Here is a 26902-nt window from a genome sequence, read left to right on the forward strand (position 1 = left end):
TAAGGGAGCGTTAGAGGGAAGACAGATGACCAGCAGCAGCAACCCAGGGGGAAGCGGGGGGGGGTTTAGTTTAGTATAGGTCAATAGATAATGGGGTTTTGTTACTTGTGTATTGTTAAAAATTTCTATTTTGTTATCGTTCCGTTTGTTTTGTAAGAGGGAAAAATGTTGTTTAGAAAAATTTTTCAATAAAATATATTTTTTAAAAAAAAGAATGATGCAGCAAAGGAAGAGGCCATTCGGCCCATGTGGGACTAATTGGGACACATCACTGCTATTTGACCATTTCCCTGAAAACCTGTTCCCTTCAACTATTTATTCAATTCCATTTGAAGGCTGCTACCTAATCTGTTCATTTGTTTTCAAGTAGTGCATTTCAGATCATAACTTAGCAGTTTTTTCCCCCTCATTGTCACTGGAAACCATTTCTCTTTATTCTCTGTATCAAAACAATTATTCTGAGCCTCTCCGTCAAATCTCCTCTTACAGTAATAATAACCCCAGCTTTCCCATCTCTCCTTGTAACTGAAGCACCTCCTACTTTGTACTATTCTGGTGAATCTTTCTGCATCCTGTTTTTATCCCTTCTAAATGGAGATTGACTGGAACACTCCAGCTGAAGCCTAACCAGTGCTTCATGAAAGTTTGGCATGACTATCTAGCTTTTGTTTATAAAGCCACAGACCTCATTTTTTTAAAAAATGTCTCCTTAGCTTATGTTCCTACCGTTTAAAGATTTTTGTGTTCACCCTAAGACTCTGCTCTTGCACCCCATTTACAGTTGTGCCATTTAGTATATATTGTGCCTCCCTATTCTTCCTGCTAAATTGTATCACATCACAATTCTTTGCATTTAGTTCAAGTGCCATATATCTGCCTATTTATCCTCTTGACGTGTATAGCTATCTTTTGTGTTTACTACTTTTGATTTGCATTTCGTTCACATTTGAAAATTATACCCAAGCTATTAATATGTCAAAAAGAGCAGTTCTAATATTGACCCTTTGGGAACATTGCATACCTCCCTCCCTCTGTAAAAGAATAGTTGATTGCTCTCTGCTTTCTTAGCTAATTTTGTATGCACTTTACCAATCTTCATTTATCCCATAGGTTTGCTAGAAAGATTGAAGTCCGTTATGTGGCACTCCCATCAAACATCTTTTGACAGTCCATGCGCACCATATTAATTGCATTACCCATTACTTCATCAAAATTCAAAGAAGTTACAAAATTGTGATTTACCTTCAAGTCCATGCTGGTCATTTGTTTATTAACTTGTATCTTTCCAAGTTGTCTGAGGTTCCATGCCACTTCCATTAGGCTGACTGCCCTGTAGTTAGAGGGTTCTTCTCTCCCTTGAACAGTTGTAACATTTACAATCTTCCAGTTCTCTGGTATCTCTTGATATTTAATGAGGATTGGAAGATTGTGACCTGAACTACTTCCGTTTCCTCATTCCTTCTATAACCTACGATGCATTGCATTAAGGTGGCTTTTCTACTTGGAGTGGTTGCAATCCTTTTTAGTATGTTTTTCTTTTTCATACCTCCTGATAGCTCCAATATTGCATCCTTTACTTTAACATTGGCAGCATCCTCTTTGTGCAGACAGTTGAATAGGAGGTGACTATTTTTCTATCGATGTTCCTGGGGTTTTGAGTAGCTTGTTTTTAAAAAATATTGCATGAATTGAAATTAAAATATGGCCCAAAAAGAATTGCTAGTAGAATTCTCAACATTTTTAAATTTAGTCACATAGCATGTAATATGTGCTTTTTTTTTTCTTTAGAACCTTAAATCATCAGTATGACTATACCTTTGACTGGACAATGTTGAAGCAAAAGGCAGCACAGCAGGCAGCTTCTTCTAGTGGGCAAGGGCAGCAGGCCCAAACCCCTACAGGCAAGCAAACTGAAAAATCCAAGAGCAACATGAAAGGTTGGTAGCTGTATGACTTTGTTGAAAAATGAAGCTGTAAATTTTGAGGCAATGTAGATAGTTGATGACATGCCAACTTTTAGTATTAAATCAGGCAGGTAGTCAAGAATCTATTCAACTAAACTATTTTGTACATTGTTGTTTGAAGAGGGAGGATAATGGTTAATTGAACTTCACTATCTGGTATGAATTCCCCTCTTTAAATTACTTTAGACTTGGTATATGATTCAACTTAGACCTGATATTTATATATCTAAACATGTTCCAGTGGGGAAAATACTTATTTCCACAACAACTTGATGGAAGCAAATAAAAAACAAACAAATGATTAAGGTTAAGTAGCAATAGCATCTTTTAAAAGATGGAACAGACAGGAAAAAAGGAATAAGTGCAGGAAACATTTACTCCAGCTCTACCACAGCATTGACCATAATCCAAAGATTGGACAGTGTTTTCCTTTGTTCCACTATAAGCTAAAGACCACACCAATTGTCCCACTGCTTTAATGGATAAAATGAACTGTTTGGTGAGAGACAATTGCATTTGAATCTACTTTAGAATCGAATACTGTTTTTATATTTGGAAGTGGTTTCCTGTCTAGAACCTGGTTACTGCAGTATTCAGTATCATAGTGGTCCATAAGTTTCAAAGCTGAGTGCTTTGCTTCCTAACTGGATTTGTATCCAAGAGGACAGCAGTGTCCTTTTTCCCCTCAAAATTCTAGGTAAATGGATGTTGACTGCTTAATGCAACATAATGCCGGGCAGTGAATGTTATTGAGTTGTTGAAAGGTTGATGCTAATACATTGCTCAGTAAACTTCTATAAGTAACAGCGTTATGATTGACTGGGGGTACAGATAATTTGCATAAGAGAATTCCATTTTGTCTTTTTGTGATCAAGCACATCAACAATCTGTTCAACCAATGAAGAAAAGATCCATTAACCTAGAGTCATGAAGTGGCAGTTGCTTAGCTATCCTGCAGTGTTTTAACTCTTAAAATACGAATTTGCTTCCGTGGCAGTATAATAATCTTTATTAGTGTCACAAGTAAAATTACATTAACACTGCAATGAAGTTACTGTGAAAAGCTCTTAGTCGCCATACTCCGGTGCCTGTTCGGGTACACTGAGGGAGAATTCAGAATGTCCAATTCACTTGACAAGCATGTCTTTCGGAACTTGTGGGAGGAAACCGGAGCACCCGGAGGAAAACCACGCAGACACAGGGAGAACATGCAGATTCCACACAGACAGTGACCCAATCCGGGAATCGAACCTGGGACCTTGGAGCTGTGAAGCAACAGTGCTACCCACTGTGCTAACGTGCACTGTGTAAAATCAAATATAAGAAGCCCACCTGAAACTGAGAAATTTAAACTGAGCTTGAAAAAACTCACATCTAATGAGATGCACGCGAATCGTATGTTGAAAATCATTTTCTTTTTTAAAAAAATATATTTTATTAAAGTTTTTCGATCAAACAAAAATTTCCCATTTTACAACTTTGTAATAATATATACATTGATCGTTTTTTAAATAAATAATATACTAACTAACGGCAACTGCCAACAACAAAATAAGAAACAACAGAAATAGTAACTAAAATAGTAACTTCGTAAAATCTAATATAAATAACTAATACATAAACACACACACAACCCCTGAGGACCCAAATGAGTCGGTCGTCGTCGTCCCCCCCCCCCCCCCCCGGGTTGCTGCTGCTACCTTTCCTATTTTCCCTTATCGCTCTGCGAGATAGTCTAGGAACGGTTGCCACCACCTGGTGAACCCTTGAGCCGAACCTCTTAGTGCGTACTTTATCCGCTCCAATTTTATGAACCCTGCCATGTCGTTTATCCAGGCCTCCACGCCCGGGGGTTTAGCTTCTTTCCACATAAGTAGAATCCTTCGCCGGGCTACTAGGGACGCAAAGGCCAAAACATCGGCCTCTCTCGCCTCCTGCACTCACGGCTCATCCGCAACCCCGAACATAGCCAACCCCAGCCTGGTTCGACCCGGACCCCCACCACCTTTGAAATCACTTTTGCTACACCCACCCAGAACCCATGCAATACCGGACATGACCAGAACATGTGGGTGTGGTTCGCTGGGCTTCCCGCGCATCTCCCACACCTATCCTCCACTCCACAAAATCTACTCAGCCTTGCTCCAGTCATATGCGCCCTGTGTAGAACCTTGAATTGTATCAGGCTGAGCCTGGCACACGAGGACGAAGAGTTTACCCTACTTAGGGCATCTGCCCACAGCCCCTCCTCAATCTCTTCCCCCAGCTCCCCCTCCCATTTTTCCTTCAGCTCCTCTACCATCGTCTCCCCCTCGTCTCTCATTTCCCTATATATATCTGACACCCTGCCATCACCCACCCATGCCCCCGAAATCACTCTGTCCTGGATCTCTTGCGCCAGGAGCTGCGGAAATTCCCTCACCTGTTGCCTCACAAATGCCCTCACTTGCATATCGCGAAATGCGTTCCCAGGTGGCAGCCCATATTTTTCTGTCAGTGCTCCCAGACTCGCAAACGTCCAGTCTAAGAACAAGTCCTTCAATTTCGCAATTCCTGCTCGCTGCCAAGATATAAATCTCCCATCTATCCTTCCCGGGACGAACCTATGGTTGTTCCTTATCGGGGACCACACTGAGGCACCCGTCACTCCCTTATGTCGTCTCCACTGCCCCCAAATTTTCAGAGTTGCCACCACCACTGGGTTTGTGGTGTATTTTTTCGGGGAGAACGGCAACGGCGCCGTCGCCAGTGCTTTTAGGCTAGTTCCCCTACAGGATGCCATCTCCAGTCTTTTCCACGCCGCTCCTTCCCCTTCCCTCATCCACTTACATATCATTGACACGTTGGCGGCCCAATAATAATCACTTAGACTCGGCAGTGCCGGTCCCCCTCTGTCCCTACTGCGCTGCAGGAACCCCCTCTTTACTCTTGGGGTCTTTCCAGCCCACACAAAGCTCATAATACTCTTGTCCACCTTCTTAAAAAAAGCCTTTGTAATCAGTACAGGGAGGCACTGGAATACAAAAAGAAACCTCGGAAGGACCACCATTTTAACCGCCTGCACCCTGCCCGCCAATGACAGGGGAGCCATGTCCCACCTCCTAAAGTCCTCTTCCATCTGCTCTACCTGTCGTGCCAAGTTAAGCTTATGCAAGGTTCCCCAGTTCCTGGCCACCTGGATCCCTAAATACCGGAAATCCCTTGTTACCCTCCTCAACGGTAAATCGTCTATTCCCCTGCCCTGTTCCCCGGGGTGCATCACAAACAGTTCACTCTTCCCCGTATTCAATTTATATCCTGAAAATTCTCCAAACTCCCCGAGTGTCTGCATTATCTCCGGCATCCCCTCCACTGGGTCCGCGACATACAACAACAAATCATCCGCGTATAATGACACCCGATGCTCTCCTCCTCCTCTAAGTACCCCCCTCCACTTCCTAGAGCCCCTCAGCGCTATGGCCAATGGCTCAATTGCCAACGCAAACAGTAACGGGGACAGGGGACATCCCTGTCTTGTACCCCTATATAGTCTGAAGTGGTCAGATCGTTGCCTATTTGTAATCACACTTGCCACCGGGGCCCTGTACAGGAACCCATCTAATGAACCCCTCTCCAAATCCAAATCTCCTCAATACTTCCCACAGGTAGTCCCACTCCACTCTATCAAATGCTTTCTCTGCATCCACCGCCACCACTATCTCCGCCTCCCCCTCCGGTGGGGGCATCATCATCACCCCAGCAGCCTCTGTATATTAGCATTCAATTGCCTCCCTTTAACAAACCCTGTTTGATCATCATGCCCCACCCCAGGGACACAGTCCTCTATCCTCGTCGCCATCACCTTGGCCAAAAGCTTGGCATCTACGTTCAAGAGGGAAATAGGCCTGTATGACCCGCACTGCAGCGGGTCTTTGTCTCTTTTCAGGATCAGCGATATCGTCGCCTCCGACATCGTCGGGGGTAGTGTCCCCCTTTCCCTAGCCTCATTAAAGGTTCTCGTCAGAAGTGGGGCCAGCAGGTCCATGTATTTCCTATAGAACTCCACCGGGAACCCATCCGGTCCCGGGGCCTTCCCTGCCTGCATGTTCCCAATTCCTTTTACCACCACCTCCACCTCAATCTGCGCTCCCAGTCCTGTCATCTCCTGTTCCTCAACCTTCGGGAACTCCAGCTGGTCTAGGAAACGCATCATTCCCTCTTTCCCTTCCGGGGGTTGAGCCTTATATAGCCTCTCGTAAAATACCTTAAACACCCCGTTCACCCTCTCCGCTCCCCGTTCCATCTTTCCCTCCTCGTCTCTAACCCCTCCGATCTCTCTCGCCGCCCCCCTCTTCCCAAGTTGTTGGGCCAGCAGCCGGCTCGCCTTCTCTCCATATTCATACTGCACTCCCTGTGCCTTCCTCCATTGTGCCTCCGCCTTACCCGTGGTCAACAAGTCAAAGTCCGTGTGCAATCTCCGTCTTTCCTGTATAGCCCTTCATCTGGAGCCTCCGCATATTGCCTATCTACCCTCAAAATCTCCCTCACCAATCTCTCCCTTTCTTTATTCTCTTGTTTCCCCTTATGGGCCCTTATGGAGATCAGCTCCCCTCTAACCACCGCCTTCAGCGCCTCCCAGACCACTCCCACTTGGACCTCTCCGTCATCATTAATCTCTAGGTACCTTTCAATACGTCCCCTCACCCTTGCACATACCCCCTTGTCCGCCAACATTCCCATATCTAATCTCCAGAGTGGGCGCTGCTCCTTTTCCTCTCCTACTTCCAGATCTACCCAATGTGGGGCATGATCTGAAATGACTATAGCCGAATACTCCGTTCCTGCCACCTTCGGGATCAGCGCCCTTCCCAGGACAAAAGTCTATCCGGGAGTACTCTTTGTGGACATGGGAGAAGAAGGAAAACTCTTTACTCCTTGGCCTAGTAAATCTCCAGGGATCCACTCCTCCCATCTGCTCCATAAAGCCCTTAAGCACCTTGGCCGCTGCCGGCCTCCTCCCGGTCCTAGATCTGGACCGGTCCAGCACTGTGTTGAAGTCTCCTCCTCCTCCTCCTCCTCCTCCTCCCCCCCCCCCCCCCATATGACCAACTTTCCCATCTCCAGGTCCGGGATGCGCCCCAACATACGCTTCATAAAGTTCGCGTCATCCCAGTTCGGGGCATATACATTCACCAGCACCACCGCCTCACCTTGCAGTCTGCCACTCACCATCACGTATCTACCCCCACTGTCCGCCACTATGTTCTTCGCCTCAAACAATACCCGTTTCTCCACCAGTATTGCCACCCCTCAGACCACGTCTGCCTTTAGCTTCTTTTGGTGCGCAAGTACCCTTGCCCTCTTAATCGTCCCATTCAACCCTCTCACGTTCCACGTGATCAACCGGGTTGGGGGGCTCTTTACCCCCCCCCCCTCGTCGACTAGCCATCCCCTTTTTTAGACCAGCTCCTCACCCGGTTCCCACGCACCCGCTTATCCCCCCCCGACGGCGCCTTCCCGTCCCGACCATCCCATCCCCTAACCCCTTCCCCTTAGCAGCAGCAACCCAGTTACCCCCCCCTGCTAGATCCCCCTCTAGCTTAGTTGCTCCCCCCATATTGCTTCCGGAAGTCAGCAAACTCTGGCTGACCTCGGCTTCCCCCGTTTATCCTTAACCTCCCATCATGTGAGGCCCCCTCCTTCCTGCGCCCCCTTTTCCCGCCACAATTTCCATAGCGCGGGGACAAAGCCCGCGCTTCCCTCTCGGCCCTGCCCCTGATGGCACAGCTCCCTCTCTCCTTCCCCCTCCCCATCCCCACCGGCGCCCATATTTCTTCGTGTGTCCCCCCCTCCCTTCGAGGGGAAAGAAAATTTTCCCCCATCTGATTCACAGTCCCTTGCCACCACCTCACTACTTCATTTCAAACGCTCTTTCTCCAATCTAGTCCAACTTCTCCTCTTCAATAAATGTCCACGCCTCTTCTGCCGTCTCGAAGTAGTGGTGTTTACCCTGGTGTGTAACCCACAATCTTGCCGGCTGCAACATTCCGCACTTCACTTTCCTCTTGTGGAGCAACGCCTTGGCCCGATTGAAACTCGCCCTCCTTCTCGCCACCTCCGCACTCCAATCCTGATACGCAGATCACCACGTTCTCCCACCTGCTGCTCTGTGCCTTTTTCTCCGCACCATCTCCCTGTCCTTGTAGCGGTGGAACCTCACCACTATTGCTCGAGGTATTTCTCCTGCCTTTGGCCTTCTCACGAGGACTCGATACGCTCCCTCCACTTCCAGGGGGCCCGTCGGGGCCTCCGCTCCCATTAAGGTATGGAACATCGTGCTCACATACGCCCCAACGTCCGCTCCCTCTGCCCCTTCGGGAAGACCCAAGATTCTCAAGTTCTTCCTCCTCGAGCTATTTTCCAGGGCTTCCAGTCTCTCCATACACCTCTTATGCAGTGCCTCGTGCGTCTCTGTCTTCACCACCAAGCCCTGTATCTCGTCCTCCTTTTCGGCAGCTTTTGCCTTCACTCCACGGAGCTCCATCTCTTGGGTCTTCTGCGCCTCAATCGCCTGCAGCATCGGCGCCAGCACCTCCTTCTTGAGCTCCTCCACATATCGCCGGAGGAACTCCTGCTGTTCCAGGCCCCATACCAATTGGCCTCCCTCGGCCGTCATCTTGCTTCTCACTTCCCTTCTTTGCCGCTGCTCCAGAGGATCCTCCGCAATCTGGCCACAATTATCTCTTCTGTCCATTCACATCCGGGGTGACTCCCTTCTATGTCGCCTCACAATGGGTTTAGCCTTCGAAAATTGCCATTGGGGCTCCCGATAAGAGCCCAAAAGTCCGTTAAAACTGGAGGTGCCGAAACGTGCGACTTAGCTGGTCATCGCCGCACCCGGAAGCCGAAAATCATTTTCTACTAAGTGTTGATATTACTCAGCTCAGGGCTTTAAGACTGTGATGAGAAACAAAAGTCAAGCACCAGTGAACCTCGTTGCATTTGATGAACTTGAAGACTGGGTTCATCGCCCACTTAGCCTTGCAGTATTGGTTATGAAAGACCCCCCACAATTCTGTTGTGGTTGTGCAAGCCAATGTACCTGGTGACTTGCCCACCCTTTGGCAATATATTCTCAACACTTCAGTTCCTATTGACCTGAAGGAGTGCCTGTTTGCAGGAATGGAACCCTCAGGGCAGATGTGCCAGGAGTATGCTAACTTTAAGGTGCCAACGTAGGACACAAATCTAAAACTGGACCATAAATATCTTAACCCAGATATCACAAAATTCTCAAAGAAGCATTACTTTGAGGCTATTTTTATTTGTACAAAAAAGACTTGATTGTTTATTTTAACCTGTATTTACAATTTGTTTACAGCCACAGAAACAATTTAACATTTTAAAACACAGTTTAAAAACTGCAGGATAGCTAAGAAAGCGCTTTACTTATTTTATTGATTTGAAATAGTTACATTTTTGGTTGCATTTGATCCAAAAAATATACAGTGGAATTCTCTTTTGCAAACTATAAGTATCCCCAGTTAACCACAAGGTTCAGAAAGTTTGTGTCACATGAAGTTGGGAGCTAAAGTCAGAGTGAAACAATTAGTGCAGGGTCACTAATGATCATCTTATTCCTTTAAGACTATTGATAATTCTGGATATTGCATAGTTTTCTGTTGGATAAGCATCCACAGATATTAATTTGCCACTTCACCTGACAGTCGAGTGTTTTTTTTTTTGGGGGGGGGGGGGAGAAAGCATGCCAATTGGCCATTTTTGTTTGTAGTTTGCATAAGTATGGCAGCAAGTAATTAAAGATCTAGAAATCTATTGAGGCAATACTGTTGCTGTCCTGCAATATTTTCTGTAACAACTCTGACTTTGATAGCTAATGCAAAGATTTGGAATACAGGATATTTAAAAATGTGCTTATTTTGCACACGTTCTTTTCAAAAACTTAAATCATAAAATAATTCGAATTGGGTATTACAGAATCATAGAATGAGATGTTAAGAAGGAGGCCATTAATTTATAAGCACTGCTTTCAAAATCACAGCCACTGGCTTGCAGTTTCTTTTGTTGGTGCTAGTTCTTTTGCTAATTACCTTAAATCGTGTCCTTTGTTTTCAGTGGCAGAAGGTTGGAAACCAACTTCTATTTACTGTATCAAAACCCATCATTGTTCTCAGCACCTTGATCAAAGTTCTCCTTAAACACCTCTGCTCTGAGTACAACCTTAGTTTCTTTGGTCGCTCCCCATAATGGCTTTTCTCCCCATGTACCATTCCAGTAAATCTCCTTTGCATGCCATCCAAGACCTTGACATCCTTCCTGAAGTGTACCGCCTAGAATTGGTCACAGTTAGGCCTTGTTGACAGGCTCACCAGAGCTAGTTATAGAAAATTATGTTTGAACTCGTCAACTTAATCCCACTTTCCAACTCCTGGCCTGTAGCCTTCTATGTTACAGCACTTCCAAGTGCATATTCAAGTACTACTTACATGTGATTAGAGTTTCTGCCTCTACCACACTTTGATGCAGTGGTTTCTTGCCCCACCAGGTTCTGGGTGAATTTCTAATCCTTTTGCCAATTACTCAACAACTATGCCCTTTGTAGGATCTCTTATTTTCTAATAAAAGTCGAAGTCTGTTGGTAGGTTGAGATTGAGTTTATTGCAAAACTTAGTACAATTTCAAACATCAAAGAGAAATAAAAAGCCCAGAGGGGCAAAAGAAAGAGAATAAAAGAAAGGGAACAAAGAAGACATGTATGTTTTGGGTCACACCCCTTCTTTGTCCCCCATTGACTTAAATTCTGAATTGTGACTCCTGATTGGTGCTCTATCGCAGCACTTTATACCAACATTTACACTTGTATCTAACTTACTGGCTGCACTTACATTTTTACAATGTCACATTTGTGGTTTGGATTCGGAAAAGCTGATGTGTTCCCACAGTATTTTCCTGCAGTTTCAATATTTTAAATTGAGTTTCAACATTTTCCCCTTTTGATTCTTCTAAAAATTAAAAGAGAATTAATCAATAAGAGCAAGCAAGTGGGAAATAGCACAGAGGAACACATTCACAGATGCCCTTGATGGTTCCTTTGTTTTGGACAGCCTTCAACATTGGAATGGGCAAGCCAATATACTGTTACAAACCTTTAAACGTAGGAAGCTCACTTATTAGGCAAGATGGAATGTCAGTTAGTCTTGAGAAGCTTAACCTTAGGAGGGGCTTTGGTTAATTGTTTACAGCAACACTAAAGCAGAAAAACACAATACAGAATAAGAATGATAATGAAGAATAAGATCAATCCTTGAACTAATGAGGTCCCTTAGAGCCCAACCATCCAGTTGCCCAATTCCACAAGGTGGTGGATAGAGGTTGTTTGAGTTTTTTTGTCTTTTGTATGCGCTCCACCAAATTAGTAATTTTCTAGGAGCTGTCCAGGATAGAGCACAAGTTCCTCCCTTTTCAGCAAGAACGTAGTCAAGAGCCATTCGGTTCTGCAAGGCCACAGTACGAAGGGCGACCATTTCTGCATTTATTTTAATTAGGGCTTCAAGGTTATCATTGCCCATCTTTTCCATGTATGCCAAATTAATGGACTCCCTTGCCAGCGGTCCCATAAAAAGGGACCAGGATGGAGAAGAATCTTTCCATCTGGAATGGCGCGTCTCATCTGCGGTCCTCTGAGGGAGATAGAATGATGGATAAAGGGAACAACATACCCCAAATAACAAGATCCTGTCCAAGAGCGTGGTAGCCAGGGATAGGCCCCGTGACCACAGATAAAGTAAGTACCATTATAAGAGGCGAAGCGGGCCACCACCTCAGGATACCAGCACTCTGAGAAATTGCCGCTGCTGGTAAGATTGCAAAAACGTGTCAACAGGGAGGCATGTTCTGACCATCCCTTAACGGGGTTTGCTCTTGTCATGTCAAAATAGTGAATGCAATTACTGTGTCTGACCTGTTTCTGTCCTCGACCCCCCCCCCCAACTACTCCCGACCGGGGACTAGTTAGGCATGGGGTTCCTCTCTGACTTGTGGTGGTGGAAAGTTCTATATATGGCTCCGATTGTAAGTGGGCTAGTATCACCCCGAGAAAGCAGTCAAAAGATAACCCACTAACTGCCATGTTTCAATGTTACCAGTTATGTCTGTCAGGTAACCCCTTACACATGAGGTCACCTCATCACAGAGGAGAATGAGCAGATATACCGTTTCAGATGGGCTAAAGGAGATAGGTCTTAAGGTAATGCCTCAGTTAGAGTAGATGGGAATATAAGTACACACCCAACAGCTGGAGAGGTTGGAGTCTTCGGCATACATATAGGACATGTAAAGGAAGATGCTGACATTTGGCTCCTTGGGAACCTGTCTGGGCATGACATGGCCGGTCAAGGGAAAGAAAGGAATGCAAAAACTTAAAAGGCAAGCAGTGAATCTAACAATATGGCCCTTTTAACAGCTAGGAGTTTTAAACCGTGTGCTCATTTAACGTGAGATGTGTAAATCCAAGCTTTCTTCCCCTGGGCTTGGGTGGTCAGTAGCACTTGATAGGGTCCTTGGCATCCAGAGGTTCTTTATGTATTTTCTTTGTGTAAACCCAAACTCTGGGGATGTGTCATATCCTCCTTCTGGTGCCGATACCTGTTGGGGCGTAGAACTAATAGTATTTGTTATATTCTGCCAATATTCTAACAAGGCATCGCTTACCAAGTGACAATCGGCTTTTCGTAAATTAATGGTTCCTGGCAGAGACATGGGTCTCCCTGTTATCATTTCAAACTGACTTGGACTCCTAATTCTATTCAGAGTTGCCCTAATACTGCACAGGACTATTGGTAGTGCCTGGGGCCATGGTATTCCTGCCTGATGATGTTTGGCATGTCGTTGTTTCAGAGTTCTGTTCGTTCGTTTCACTTGCCCTGGTGATGAGGACAATGCAAGTCCCAGGTAATGTTTAGTAATCTACAGACTTCTTGGCAGACAGCACCTGTAAAATGGGTTCCCTGCTCGGAGTCCATGCTGGTCCGGACTCCCCATTGGGGAATGTAATCCTTAGGATCTTGTATGATTAGCTGTGGCCCTTCTAGTTGGAACAGCTTGCGCACACCTTGAGAACGTGTCGACCATCACGAGAACATTGGTGTATCCTTGACCTGGAGGAAGGGAGATATAGTCCAACTGCAAATACTGGAATGGTCTGGCAGGGGTCTTCAGTTGGGGCATTACCATGATAGGTCTGGGATTCTTTTTCTGGCAGACTACACTGGTCTACTACCAACTGGGCATGTTTTTTGAGTCCCTGACCCCACCAGAACTGTGCCATCATTTGTAGCGGAGCCAAGTATCCCATGAGTGGATCTGTTGGGCTAAAAAGGACATCAGTGCTTGTGCCGCGACTGGCTTGTCAGTACCTTTTTGTCTCCAGATGCCTTCATCACATAGCTGAATTCCTGTCTCAATCCATGTCCATTTTTCTTCTCAAGAGCACTTGCCTTGCATTGCCTGTAGGTCTTGAGTCAGGCTGATTGCTCCCAGTTTGCCTATTTGTGTCAGTTCTTCTGGGGAAGCACATTGTGAGGCGGCTTCTTTGGCTGCCTGGTCAGCTAGGGTGTTTCCTTGCGCTTCTGGTATTTTCCTTTTATGTGGGTCTTGCACCTCAAAATGGACACTTCGCAGGGCAGTTATATGGCTTCTAGTAAGTGTTCGTACCGCTTTCCCGTTTTAGATAGGTGAACTAGCAGCAGTGAGAAATCCTCTTCTCCATCTGTAAACGGGATTAAGTCTAGGTCTGGTCAGGCTCAATTTCTCCATTTAAGATCTCCGCACAGTCATGCTCCCCTCCTCCCCCTTCCTGCACCTCTGGAGGCGGGAGCATAGATGTTGAGTTAATGGGCGAGCCTGTACAATAGGGAGGTTGGAGGCTTCCAGGATCGCTGTCCATCTGGCTGCGGTCACCTGGGATACTCTGTTCTTAGACAGCAAAATGTGTATGTGTGGGAGAATTTGGTGGTTAGCCTCTGGTCCAGGACTAGGCCCACAGTGGCCATTACAGCCTGACGTGGTTTCCATGGCTCTCTGGCAACTACCCCATCGAGTCCACTGCGTCCAATTTTCCTGAATAGTACCTAATAGGTCTCTGCTGATCCCCATGTTTTTGCGCCAGTATTACTGTCATATATCCATCTTTCTCATGGACAAACAAGATAAATGGCTTCCCGTTGTTGGGGTTTCTCTGAGCTGAACGCAAGGCCCTTTTCCGATTTGCAAAGGCTTCTTCTTCTCCATTAGGGCAACGGCTTCCTTGAATTTCCACAGGTCATTCAATAGCCGAATCAGCTGTGTATAGGAGTCGATCCAATTTTGGTTCAAGTTACACAAGCCCAAAAAGGACCTGAGTTATTGGATAGTAGTGGGCTGTTGGCACCCTGAATGGCTGAGTCTATCCTGGGAAAGTTCTCTTCTTCCTTCTGAAATCTTTTGTCCTAGGTACAAAACCTCCTCTTGGGCAATTTGTGCTTTGGCAATGCTGGATTTATGTCCCCTGACGTGGGGGAAGTCCAGTATGGTACGTAGGTCTTGTTCATGTTGTTCTTCAGAGTTGGATGCCAACAGAATATCATCCAAGTACTGAATAACCATGGAATGCATGGTAAGTAATTCTCCCGAATGTTTTGTACGGCCATGTGAAATACCGTAGGGCTGATAGTCGTGTCCAGGTGTACTGTTGCTGTTGGACGGTGAAGGCGAACCGTGGTTGAACCTCGGGTGCCGATGGCGCCAACCAAAATCCATTGGCCATATCTATAGCTGAAACCATTTATGTTCCGGTGTTATGGTATTAAAAATAGTTGAGGGATCGGCGATCAATACACTGGTTGACCTGCCTGTAATCGGCGGTCAGATGCCATTGTGTTTTCGTACTGGCCATACGGGGTTGTTGGAGGAACTGTTTTGACCAGCACGCCTCGCTCTTCTTGTTGTTAATGACTGGCAAGAAGCCAGCAATGGAGGTTTGGCTAATGGCCTATCCAGATTGCTGTGGTCAATTTGTGAGAGTGTGGGGAGATCCAATGAGCATAGGTTGTGTTCTACTGATTGCCAAACCATGGTCCCTCAGCCCAGTGGGCAATTTATATCCTGTCACCTAGAGGCAAAATGGTTTTGTATCGTAAGGGCAAACGTTAATTCTGCCCCTGTTTTCGGGAGACGGTCTATATCTTGATCGCCCACCCTCATGGTGATATACAATCCATCTCCTCGCTGTTGGATCAGCGCCAGGAGAGGTACGAGGTGAGCAAGGGTGGACTCCCCTAGTTTTTTTGCAACCTCCAGTAATTCCTTTTGTTGCTGTGGTGTAAGCTGCCTGAATCTTTCCCATATTTGTCATCAGAGGGTGTGCCTGGTTTGTGTGTCGGTTTGTTTCCCTGACGTCCCCTCCTCGTCCTTTTTCTTTGCACCTCCTGGCCCAGTGGCCTTCCTTTCCGCAGTAGTGACATTTTCCGGGTCGTCTGCCTTGTGTGTTGTTCGGATCCTTGGGTTTCCACCCTGCCTTCATGGTTCGAAGTGTAGCTCCTATATCCCGGTTTAGTTGGTTACATCGATCCACTAATACTGCAAAATTCTGTTTCTCAGCCTTCCCAACGGGCAGGGTGATCTTCGTCTTTGACAATTCTGGTTTTAATCCAGCGACGAAGGCAGCTTTCATGGGCCCCAAAACTGCTCTCGTCCATATCCTCGGGTCCCTCGTTGTTTAGTCCCGAGTGTTCCAACCAGACAGATTGAAATCGCTCATCATACTCTTAGCACTTCCTCCACCCTTTTTGTTGGTAAATTGCAATCTTACCCCAGTCTGTTTTTGCTGGTCTGAAAACTTGTAGCCAGCACTTGATTGTGGCCCATCTGACCCCTAATAGCTGTTCATCGTCACCAAGGGCGACTTGAACCTCTTATTTTCTTCCCCTCCCATCTGGGTACCATTACTGTCAGGATCTGTACCCTGCCCCACGGGTGGAGATGGTCAATGCCCGTTAAACTTTCAAGCTGTTCCCATGTCTTCATTTCCCCTTTCTTGAGGTGTGGTAATTTATCAATTTTTTTCCGTGTCCACTGGGACATGGTGAAAATGTCGGGGCGTATTTACCTTTAATTGTTTTCTCGCCACATTCGTCAGTTTCTTCTGGCTTAATCTTAACCCATTATTTCTTCAGAGGGTTGAGTCGCGTGAGGAGAGTTCCTTCTCTGAACTACTTACTCCACTTGAGGATCAGAATCTGTTTCTGGACTGGCTTTGCGTAACTGCGTTTTTCGCTGTTCCTCTTCTATTTTCTCCAGGCATGGGTACAAATGGGACCATACCAAGGGATGTCCCTGGCCTTTTGGTTATGTTATTGGTTCTTCAAGCAATTGTTTCTTAAATTCCTTATTTTCAGGCTTGCATTCTTTATTTTCCACTTCTAACTTTTCCAATTTAAGTTTCACCCCTTTATTAAAATTTCACAGACTGCCCTCAGCTGGTCCTTCGCACCCTGCCCAATGCAATTATGTTAGGATTGACTCATAATTTTGATTTGCTGTTGAACCTGGCCCATGGTGTCTAGGGATCATTTGGTTTGTTCCTTTTCTTTCTTGTGGGTTGTTTTTCCCCAGTCTAATATCTTCCAAGGACCATTATCCTATGGAAATACCAAATTTTTCCTCAATCTCGGAACAAGTTTTGGATGAGTCAAACTGCTGCTCTATATATTCTTTTAATTGCCAAAGGATCCTGTCTTCTGAAAGTCCAGTGGGGCCTTCCCGCCTTCGACTGTGGTACGCAACTGTGTTTGTTCTTTTCCACTGCCATAATGGCGATTCTTTTCGAGGACTCGAACCATGGGGCTTTTCAGCCGGGTCGGTATATCTGTACGGCATGCTGCCGAATTCCAGACGTATGTTAGGGACTTGAACCGACTACCAAACTGGAGAGGTTTGGAGTCGCATTACTGAGACAAAACAACTGCCAAGGACTTTTTTAATAAAGAAGTGTCCTTACCTCCAGGGCCCGATATAGGTCTGATGTCCAGATCTATGGTTCCTTTTCGTCCAGCGGCCCTGCTCGCAGGGCCAAATTGTAGGAGCTCTTATTTTCCAATAAGAGTCAGGGTCTGATGGTAGGTTGAGATTGAGTTTATTGCAAAACCTAGTACAATTTCAAATATAAAAAAGAAAAATTAAAAAGCCCAGAGGGGCAAATGAAAGAGAACCACGCGTACAAAGAGACAAGCTTTTGTATACATGTAGATTTTGGGTCATGCCCCTCTTTTGTCCTCCATTGTCTTACAAATTCCGAATTGTGACTCCTGATTAGTGCTCCATCACAGCATTTTATACCAGCATTTACACTTGTATCTAACTTACTGGCTGTGCTTACATTGTTAGATTGTTTAATGTCCATTAGGGAAGCAAATCTGCCATCCTTACCTGATCTGGCCTACATGTGACCCCAGACCTACAACAATGTGCTTGACTCTTAACTGCCCCCTCAAGGGCAATTAGGGATGGACAATAAATGCTGGCACAGCTCGTGATGCCCATATCCCATGAAAATATTTTAAAAACAAATTGTGGTTTGGATTTTGAAAAACTGATGTGTTCCCACAGTTTCAATATTTTAAATACAGTTTAGATATTTCCCCACACCTTTTGATTATTGACCTTTTTGATGAGAGGAATTATAATCAGTATAACAATTTAATTGTGGTGTAAGCTCTTTGCTCTTGTGTTCTAGGCCACATCTATTCGATAAAATTATCCCAAATGTCATTGGCATCTTCCTGCAGTTGACAGTCAAAATGATTGGTATGCACCATGAAAAGCAATGGACATTATACTGCACCCTGCAGAATCCCACTGTAATTGGCCATCCAGTCACAAACCCACCAATGGACCCTTCACTCCTACCACTGAACCTACTTTGAATCCACTCTACCACTTTTCCTTGGATATAATGGGCTTGTACTTTTCTGACCAGTATCTGTGGGACCTTGTCAAAAAGGTTGCTAAAATCTATGCAGTCTACATAAAGGACACTACTGTCATTGTCCCTCCTTGTTACCTCCTAAAATGTTCAATCAAGTTAGTACGACACAGCTTTCCATGCCATTTTGATTATGCTGTTCCTCAATTTTTCCAATAATTTGCCTGTCACTGAGCTAGAGATTACTGTCCTGTAATTACTTAAGTCTACCCCTTTTTCCCTTTTGCAATAATGGTACAATGTTAGGAGTCTGACACAACACCTGCAGTTGGAGATGATTGACAAATGATCGAACCTCCACAATTTCCTTTCTTCCTTCACAGCTGGGATTCATTTGCCTGCTGGAAGATGCTAAACCCAGCCATTGTTCACTTTTCACTATTTTATAAAGCATTTTGCATATTTCTTCCTTCTAACTAATGTTTGCATCATCCCCACCCCCTCCCCTTATGAAAACAACGCCAAGTGTTCGCTAAGAGTTATGCCCATGTCCTCTGCCTCCATATTAAATTCACCCTTTTGGCCACTATCGATCCCTACTTTTCTTTTGGTTATCATCTTTTTATGCATTTATGAAGCATCTTTTTGTTTTCATTGACTTGCCATTATTTTTTTCATGCCTTTTTGCTCCTAATTTTGTTTAAAAAATCAACCCTATCTATACTCAGGCTTTCTGAGGTCTTGGTACTTGAAGTAAACTTCAATTTTTTGACATTTACCTACTCCAGTAAGCTCCTTGACATCCAAGTGGTTCAAAATTTGGAATTTGCATACTTTTTCTTTGTGAGAACATATTCATTCTGAATCCTCTATCTGCTCCTCACATGCCCCCAATGAGTTATCTTCAAGTTGTTTCCTGTCTACCATTACTCAATCACACTTCGCCAAAGTAAATTTGGCCTTTTCCCCAATAGAGGATTTTAATTCCTGGTCTATCTTTATTCTTTTCCATATCAAGCTAAATTTATGACCACTGGTGCCCTTTGCTCCGCTTCATTTCCTAAACCTAAATCCAGATCTGCCCCTTTTATTGTTAGACTTGTTACATAGTTTTTTTAAAAAGTTGAATGTAGTTTTGGAATTCTGTGGCCTCCATGCATTTTACACTGATTGAATATCAGGGTAGTCGAAATCCTCTCCTATCTATCACTGCCATATTGTTTTTGTTTTTCTCCAAAATCTGTCAACATATTTGTTTTTCTATCTCCCTTGATTTAGGGTCTTTAAAACACTGCCAGCAGTGATTGTCTCACATTTGACCTACCTCACAGCTATGATTTTTCACTTTAACAAACATTATGATCAGTCCCTTGCTCCGTTTTATCACCTGCTCTAGCTTGTCTACAACCCCCCATTACCAAGATTGTTGAGCTACCATTCATGCCCTTTAACCATATTTCGGTAATAGCTATCATTTGCTTAGAAGTGTCTACCTTTGTTCTCTACTCATCTACCGTATTCACTGTGCTCCTTGCAGAGATGTATGTGTCACTGGAAGTAACCCTAGCTACCTAGCTCCTCAAAACCGATCTGCAACGCCTTATCCCTCTATTTCTGAATGGTTGGTACAGATAGGAACCTTGACCTCTAACACACCCCATTTTGCAGCAGTCTCCGCTCATCTGCTGAAACCCTGATTACTTCTAGACTTGATATTCCAGCAGCTCTGGCTGGTCTCCCATATTCTACATTCTGTAAACTTAAGGTCAAAACTCGGCTGCCTGTATCTTAACTTGCAGCAAGTCCTTTCCTGCTATCACCCCTCTGACTTACATTGCCTCCTGATCAAACTGCATCTTTTTTTTCTATTTTAAGAGTACCCACTTCATTTTTTTCAATTAAGGGGCAATTTAGCATGGCCAATCCACCTACCCTGCACATCTTTGGGTTATGGGGGCGAAACCCACGCAAACACGGGGAGGCTGTGCAAACTCTATATGGACAGTGACGCTGAGCTGGAATCGAACTTGGGACCTCGGCACTGTGAGGCAGCAGTGCTAACCACGTGCTGCCCTGATCAAACTGCGTCTTGATTTTTAAAATAAATTCTTGTCCTTGTTTTCAAATCTCTCCATGGCCAACATCTGTTGTCTTCTCGAGCACCACAACCCTCAAATATCTGCACTCCTCTATTTCTGGACTCTTTTGCAATCCTGATCTTAATCACTCCACTAGTGGCTACACCTTCAGTTGCCTCGGTCCCACACTCTGGAATATCCTTTCCACACCTCTATCCTTCTACCATGCTTTCTTCCTCGAAGGCAATGGGTCAACCTTTTGGTGACCTGACCTAATATCTCCTTATGTGACTCCTTTGTCATACTTTCTTTCAAAATAGACCTGGGGAGCTCCTCAATGTTTTGTTGCATTAAAGGTGCTAATTAATGTGCAGCTGTCTCATGTAATCTTACCAGATATAAACTTAAGACTTGTCTCTTACCTAGAAGAAAAATATTCTCTGACTACTCGAAAATCCTCTTTCCTCCTGCTGACATTGCTTTAGGTGTTTGTTCCTCTTTAACGTTCGCACTCCCTTGCCTGTTAGATTTATTTGTTCCCTAATGAATTGCATGGAAGAGAATTTGGTATACTTCGTATGAATATGGTAGAAAGTAACTACTGATCTTTTCCATATATGTATGTTGAGAACTATATAGTTGATATATAGAAACAATTTTGGTGCTGAAATGTAGTCAAAAGTATTCATGCAGGTTATTATGCAATGAATGAAATATGCATTTCATTGAGTAACTTAATCATTTTATTTTCTACAGGTTTCTGATTTCGAAGTTGAAACGAAGGAGCAAAGCAGCATGTGAGAGCAGGTTGCCTTTTGTCACTCCCCTTCTGATTTTTGTTTCACATGTACATGCCGTTCAGTGGACAACCATTTAACTGATGAATTAAACTCTACTGGATACAGCAGACTCTGGGAAGAGCATATAAAAACTGTACCTGCAACTGTAGCAGCCTTTAATCAAACTAATTCCTGGAAAAGCGCAATTTCATCTTTCAAAATAGAGCAACTGAAGCAGACTTGCTGGTGTTCAGTTTTCTTTATTCAATAAATGGGATGTAAGAAAGTGGTTGACACATGGAGAGAAAATTAACATTGTGAATTTGCCAATTTTTTTCTTTTTTTGTTTCCGCACTGCTTGGAAGTTAAGGATATTTCTTAAATGGCACATGGAAGCTGTTTCGTAAGCAGTCTCTGAATTTCGGCCCAAACTTGTACTTGAAAAGTGCACTGCATTACTTACCTTTCCCTTGTATTGTGTTCCAAATTTCCTGTTGCCTAATGGAAAATGGTAAATATCTTAAGGCTGGGATTTCTCTATTAAAGCACCTACAACCAGTAGTAAACTGATAGCAACCAAAGAATCCATGTTTTCTGTTGGAAGGACTCTGCCTGCTGTCTTATGCTAGAGTGGCATCTAATGTGAAGAAATGACAAAAGTAGTGACTACTAGATAAATCTAGAACTCTACATTAAGTATATTGTACTTGGTTAAAAGAAAAGCTTAGTCATCGCAAGCTTAGCTAACAACTTAAGACCTTGTATGTAAATTGCTTAGATAGCATTGTAATCACTGTATACATCTACTCTGACCTGAGATTTACGGTGTTTATGGACGTCAGCTTTTTGTTTACATGTTAATTGAATAAGAAAACACAGTTCTTGTAAAAGAATAGGGTTATTTTATATTGCTGTGCTGAATTTCCCTGTTTGCAATGCAACCCCCCCTCAACTTTCACTTTTTTAAAAAACAAATCAAACTTTCAAATGCCAGTTCATTTAAAAACGTTGCATTTCTTCACAGATAGCTTTAGATTTGTAGACGGATGTACCTTTCTCCTTTTTTAATACGGTGGTTATTTTGTAATTCTTTTGGGGCGGCATTAGCTTTGTTCTTGCTGCAGTGAATTGATTGGTTATAGAAAGAATATGTATCCAAGATGGAACCTCTGCAGCTACTAAGCAAATACCATTGTATATTCAGTGGCTGAACTTTGGAGTTTCTTTGAAATTTAAAAGCGCGTTGGAGGTTTTTTTTACTTTTGATCTTGTAAAATGAATGAAAATTAACTGATGTTTTGCAGTCAAGATGTACAGTGCAGAAATGGCAACTGTTGCTGGCTGTGATTCTGGCCCAGCTGAAATCTTTTATTGCTGGAAGTACTTTAACAGTGTAATTTATTCCTTTTTAGCATGTAAGAATAAATTAAAAATTACTTGTCGGAACCACCTGACCAGTCTTAGTTTTTGCCAATTCATCATGCAAGTACTGTCAGATTTAATATTCATATTTCTAACAAACTTTTATGCATATGATCAAATTACTTTCAATTCATTTTGCTTCCTCTATGATTTATCACATGGCATAGTGATCTTATTCCTCCCCTACTTTCGCCTGTTAATCTTTGGAGCAGGTTTTGTAAGCTCTGTTCTTGGTGGAAGAATACATGGATAAAATATTACTTTCTGAAATTAGTTTTTGGTAACATGGAGATCTTTTGAATGTATTTTATCCCTGCTTAAGTGCAATCTTCAAACTAAATGCTTGATAATATGACTTCATATCCGCTTCCAAAGTCAGCATACCTTAAATGTAGTTCCATCTAGTTTGAAGTAGCACCTCCTATGTTTTGCAGGGAGCAACCCCTGGATGTACCTGCTTGATGACATGACTAGCATGGCCTATCAGGGTAGGGTTGACTATCTCAATTGTCTCTGCTGACAAAATTTGTGCTTCTGTTGAAATGTTAAAGAAATTTGATGGCTATTTTCTACTTAAAATGTTAGGGTACTGTTAATGGAGAAAGTACTACCCTGAGCTTTTTCTTGAAGCAATTTGTGACTAATCGGCTCTTATAAATTAGTCCTGTTTAAAAATATGTTTAAATAGATGTTTTTTCAATTGTTCTGGATGCACCTTCATTTCTGGAGTCTTGTTTATTTTCGATCCTGACTAAAACTACAAATTCTGTTTGTTAATCTGAAGGCTAATGTGAATATTTAAAAAGCAGTGACCAGCTTAAAACCTGCCTCTTGACATTTGAGATTTGGCTAAGTACATATCTTTGAGTTTGCAGATTGGCTCTTGGGATCAGGTTGCATTTGACATTTTAAATATTGATGCAATCTGCTGGAACCATTAGGTACTTTGTCACTGAAAAGTATGGAAATAATTGTAAACCCTATACCCTATGTAGGCTCATGTGTTCAAAGCCAGAGCAATCTTGTGTTTGGTAAGATGCTTTTTAATGTAGGTGTATTGCTCCTTGCATCTCTCTCCTTCTCTAAAACTTAAGGCCTAGGCATTGAGGGAAAAGTGGCAATTGTTAATTGAAGAATATTTTTTTAAAATCCTGAATCGCATGCGAGGTGATGGCTAAATAGAGATGGTGATTTCTTCTAACAATGTAATGAATTGTCAAAAATGCTGAAAATCAAATAGTGAAACTGCCAACGGGCATTTTTTCTTGTTGAGACTGAGCTACTGCTTAATCATTTATTTTTGATCTACTCTAGTTAATTTTTATCATTTTTCAGAATGTGTACAATTATGGGTTTTGTATATCGAATATCTGTATATATTGGGATATTGTGACATCTAAGTGAAACAGTAATGTGTTTGCCAATCAGCTTTCAATTTTTGAAGTGTACAGCTGTATTACTTCTGTTGCATCTATTTGAAAGTCTGAAATAAAATACAAATTTTGAATTAACATGAAAGGAATCGGATATTAACCTGTGAAAATTCATAAAATTGTTGGATGGCCCAGTGAATATTAACTTAACCGCGGGCAAAATTCCAGTTGATTGTGATTCTGGCAAAATAAAAGTGCGGCAGATGCATGTTTGAAGAATCACATGACTACATGAAAGTATGATTCCGGACAACATTTGAGTTGTTTCCAAAATGTGCTGTTGGTCTTGCTGACAACTTATGCTGCTAGTAGTGAGATATTACTGCTGTTGGAAATTATACTGTCAATTTGCAGTTTTGTTTATAAATGGGTTTCTCTCCCTACATCTGCAGTTGTCTGAAAATGATTCCAGATGAGAAATACAGATCCATACAGAAGTTAAACTAGATTATAGGAAGTAGCTGTTCAGCACATTGGGAAGATTGTTCGTAAGTTGTAGTAATTCAGAAGTTGCACAAAACTACTTTCAAGATGCCAGATTGATTTGTTAAAAGCAGCATATTTGGTTATATCCAGAACTGTAATTCAGGGAATTTGGTTGCCGGAAGACATTGATCGGGATTCTCCGACCCGCCGCAACTGTTTTCTGGTGCAGCGCACCCCGCCAACAACAGGATCCTCCGTCCCACCAGTCGGCCAATGGGGTTTCCCATTGTGGGCACCCCCATGCCATTGGGAAATCTGTGGGCGTGAGTGTGCTGCCGGCAAAGCGGAGGATCACGCCGACAGAATCCAGCCCTTTATCTGTCATTCCAATAGTTTTGTGATATTAACTAGATAATTGCTTAGTTGCTTGTGATAATTAAAATTAGTTGTTGCTGAAGACATTACATTGTAAAATACAAATTCTTTAAAGTTCTGTGCATGATATATATTTACTTGAGTGGCATCAAATTTCTTGTGTAGTTTGTGAAAGAAATGTTTTAAGAATGCATCTGATTTTTCACCTGGGCATGGAAGGAATATATTGATAAGTATTCTGAAGTAATAGGTGGAGGTTATGAAGGGCATAGATTCTCGAATTGGCTCGACATCTTCAGGATCTACACCATTATTCTATGGCACCTTCAAGGTCATTGGGGCAACTTTCCATCTGGCATCAGACATACTTTGCACTGTCTCTCAAATTACATGCTGCATTTCTCTATACCTTTCCCCATTCATTGATTTGAATGTTAATTTTGTTGCTGTATAATGATATTTTATTCTATTGTTAGTAGTTGACGTTGTTTCCCAAAGTTACAACAAGTGTGTCAATATTTGCTGCACCAGGAATGCCTCATTTGTTGAACTATTCTAGTTCAATTTCTGTTAAAATAATTATTGCAACTTAAAAGGTTTTGGTAATCAAACTGCAGGCCATTGTTCTTCATGGGTTTTTTTATTTGTGGAATTTACATGTCTTAAATGTAAAATGACTCTGTTTGAAAAACACGCAATTGGGCCATTTTGTTATTGAGAGCGAAATTATTTTTCATTTTGCAGCTAGCAAGACTGGATTCACCTTCCACCATTACCTTTTTAATGCAAATTCTTTGGAAGCTACATACCTGGAGTTTATCACATTGAAGGAATCGGTTTGAACCTGTTAAATGTTTTTGTGATTTTGGATTATGTAAGATACACATTGCAACGGAAAATCAATCCAAACACCTAGAATTAATTCCTGGTGTCTCTCAGTAACTGTACTGGGATTAGGTGTAGCAAGCAAATGCTGATGTATGAAATATTAACCAAACCTTTCGCTCTTAACTTTTGGCACTAATGCTCCAACTGTGTTCAACTGCTGTCCAAAGTGAGGAATTGCTCATCTGAAATCCTACTTGGGGAAAGTGACCGTTATATTTAATAATTTTGAGAAATATGTAGTTTTTAAAAAAAGTGTACATATAACCCTTGTTGAATTTGGTTTACTATTTCCACTCGAGGACCACCATTCTGGAGAAATCTCCATTACTGGAAGTAAGGCAGACCAAAATCGTCCAAATTGCAGAATGAGGTAATTGGAAGGCCCTGAGTTAGTGGTTAACACATGGGTCTATAATAATGAAACCACTTTTCCTAGACAGAATGGAAATGGTTGTGATTTCCCCATCAATCACACATGAAAATGACAGGAATTGATTACCTATTCAGGCAATCAGAGGCATTTGCCCTAATGGACAAGAAAAATTAGAGCCGTGCTACAAAGAGGTAGCCCTGAAGAGGAAGACCATGTTTAAAAATAGACTCGGCAGCACTTTACAATGTCAAGAAGATCGTTGATTACTTTTCTATTGTACTGTTCTGGGGGTTTTAAGGCTTTGAATGCAACTTGGCAGTACTCATCCAGAGAATTTTGTTTCACCTAATGATGGTGTAAGTGGAACAAGAACTGGACATGACCTCTTGATATTTAAGATGGGGGGAGGATGGAAGACTCCCATCATTTCTTGTGCCTTGATCTGGAATAAAGATGAATGTTAAATGGGGCTGGTTTCCAGCCTAGATCTCTACCTAGCAGCCAATGAATATAATGTCTGATCCAGTACTTTTTAAGGCCCATGGTTCTCCCATGAAAACATCACACTAGAAAAGCAGTCAAGAAAACTGAGTAGTTCTGCTTCATTTCCCCAGAGAAGGGCAGTTTCCGATGGGTCAGGAGCTTTGCTATATTGCAAATTGTCCTCCAAAAATGGAAGCATTGTTAGCAAAGCATGTGCATCCTGAACAAATTATTTACCTTGCGACCTAAAATTGCTACGGTAGCACAGTGGTTAGCACTGTTACGTCACAGCACCAGGGTCGCAGGTTTGAGTCCCGGCTTGGGTCACTGTCTGCGGAGTCTGCACGTTCTCCCCGTATTTGCGTGGGTTTCCTCGGGATGCTCCAGTTTCCTCCCACAAGTCCCGAAAGAAGTGCTTGTTAGGTGAATTGGGCATTCTGAATTCGCCCTCCGTGTACCCGAAAAGGCGCCGGAGTGTGGCGACTAGGGGATTTTCACAGTAACTTCATTGCAGTGTTAATGTAAGCCTACTTGTGACAATAATAAAGATTATTATTATTTCTTGGAGCAAGGTTTTGATTTTTAAAGCATATTTGTGATGCAGAACAATGTTCAGTCAATAATTAGATTGGCAGTTGCAAAGTCTTAGTATGTAAATCTTGTGGATGTTGTCGACTTTGGTAAACTGGATAATTTTGCATTTCTTTACAAAACAGAAAAAAC

General features: G+C 43.0%; 1 protein-coding gene across 3 annotated transcripts in view; it reads left to right on the forward strand.

The window, feature by feature from the left end:
* Positions 1–22225, forward strand: part of csnk1a1 (casein kinase 1, alpha 1) — a 64397-nt gene extending 42172 nt beyond the window's left edge. For 2 of the 3 annotated variants that reach the window (XM_072512147.1, XM_072512149.1), the window contains 2 exons: positions 1789–1937; positions 20757–22225. In XM_072512147.1, coding sequence (XP_072368248.1) covers positions 1789–1937; positions 20757–20764 — 157 coding nt within the window. In that variant the 3' untranslated portion in view covers positions 20765–22225. Of the gene's footprint in view, positions 1–1788; positions 1946–20756 lie in introns of those variants that run through there. The other variant, XM_072512148.1, reaches the window with a different exon arrangement.
* Positions 22226–26902: the final 4677 nt, after the last annotated feature.

This window comes from Scyliorhinus torazame, chromosome 7 (genome assembly GCF_047496885.1).
Source record: "Scyliorhinus torazame isolate Kashiwa2021f chromosome 7, sScyTor2.1, whole genome shotgun sequence".
Classification (NCBI taxonomy): Eukaryota; Metazoa; Chordata; class Chondrichthyes; order Carcharhiniformes; family Scyliorhinidae; genus Scyliorhinus; species Scyliorhinus torazame.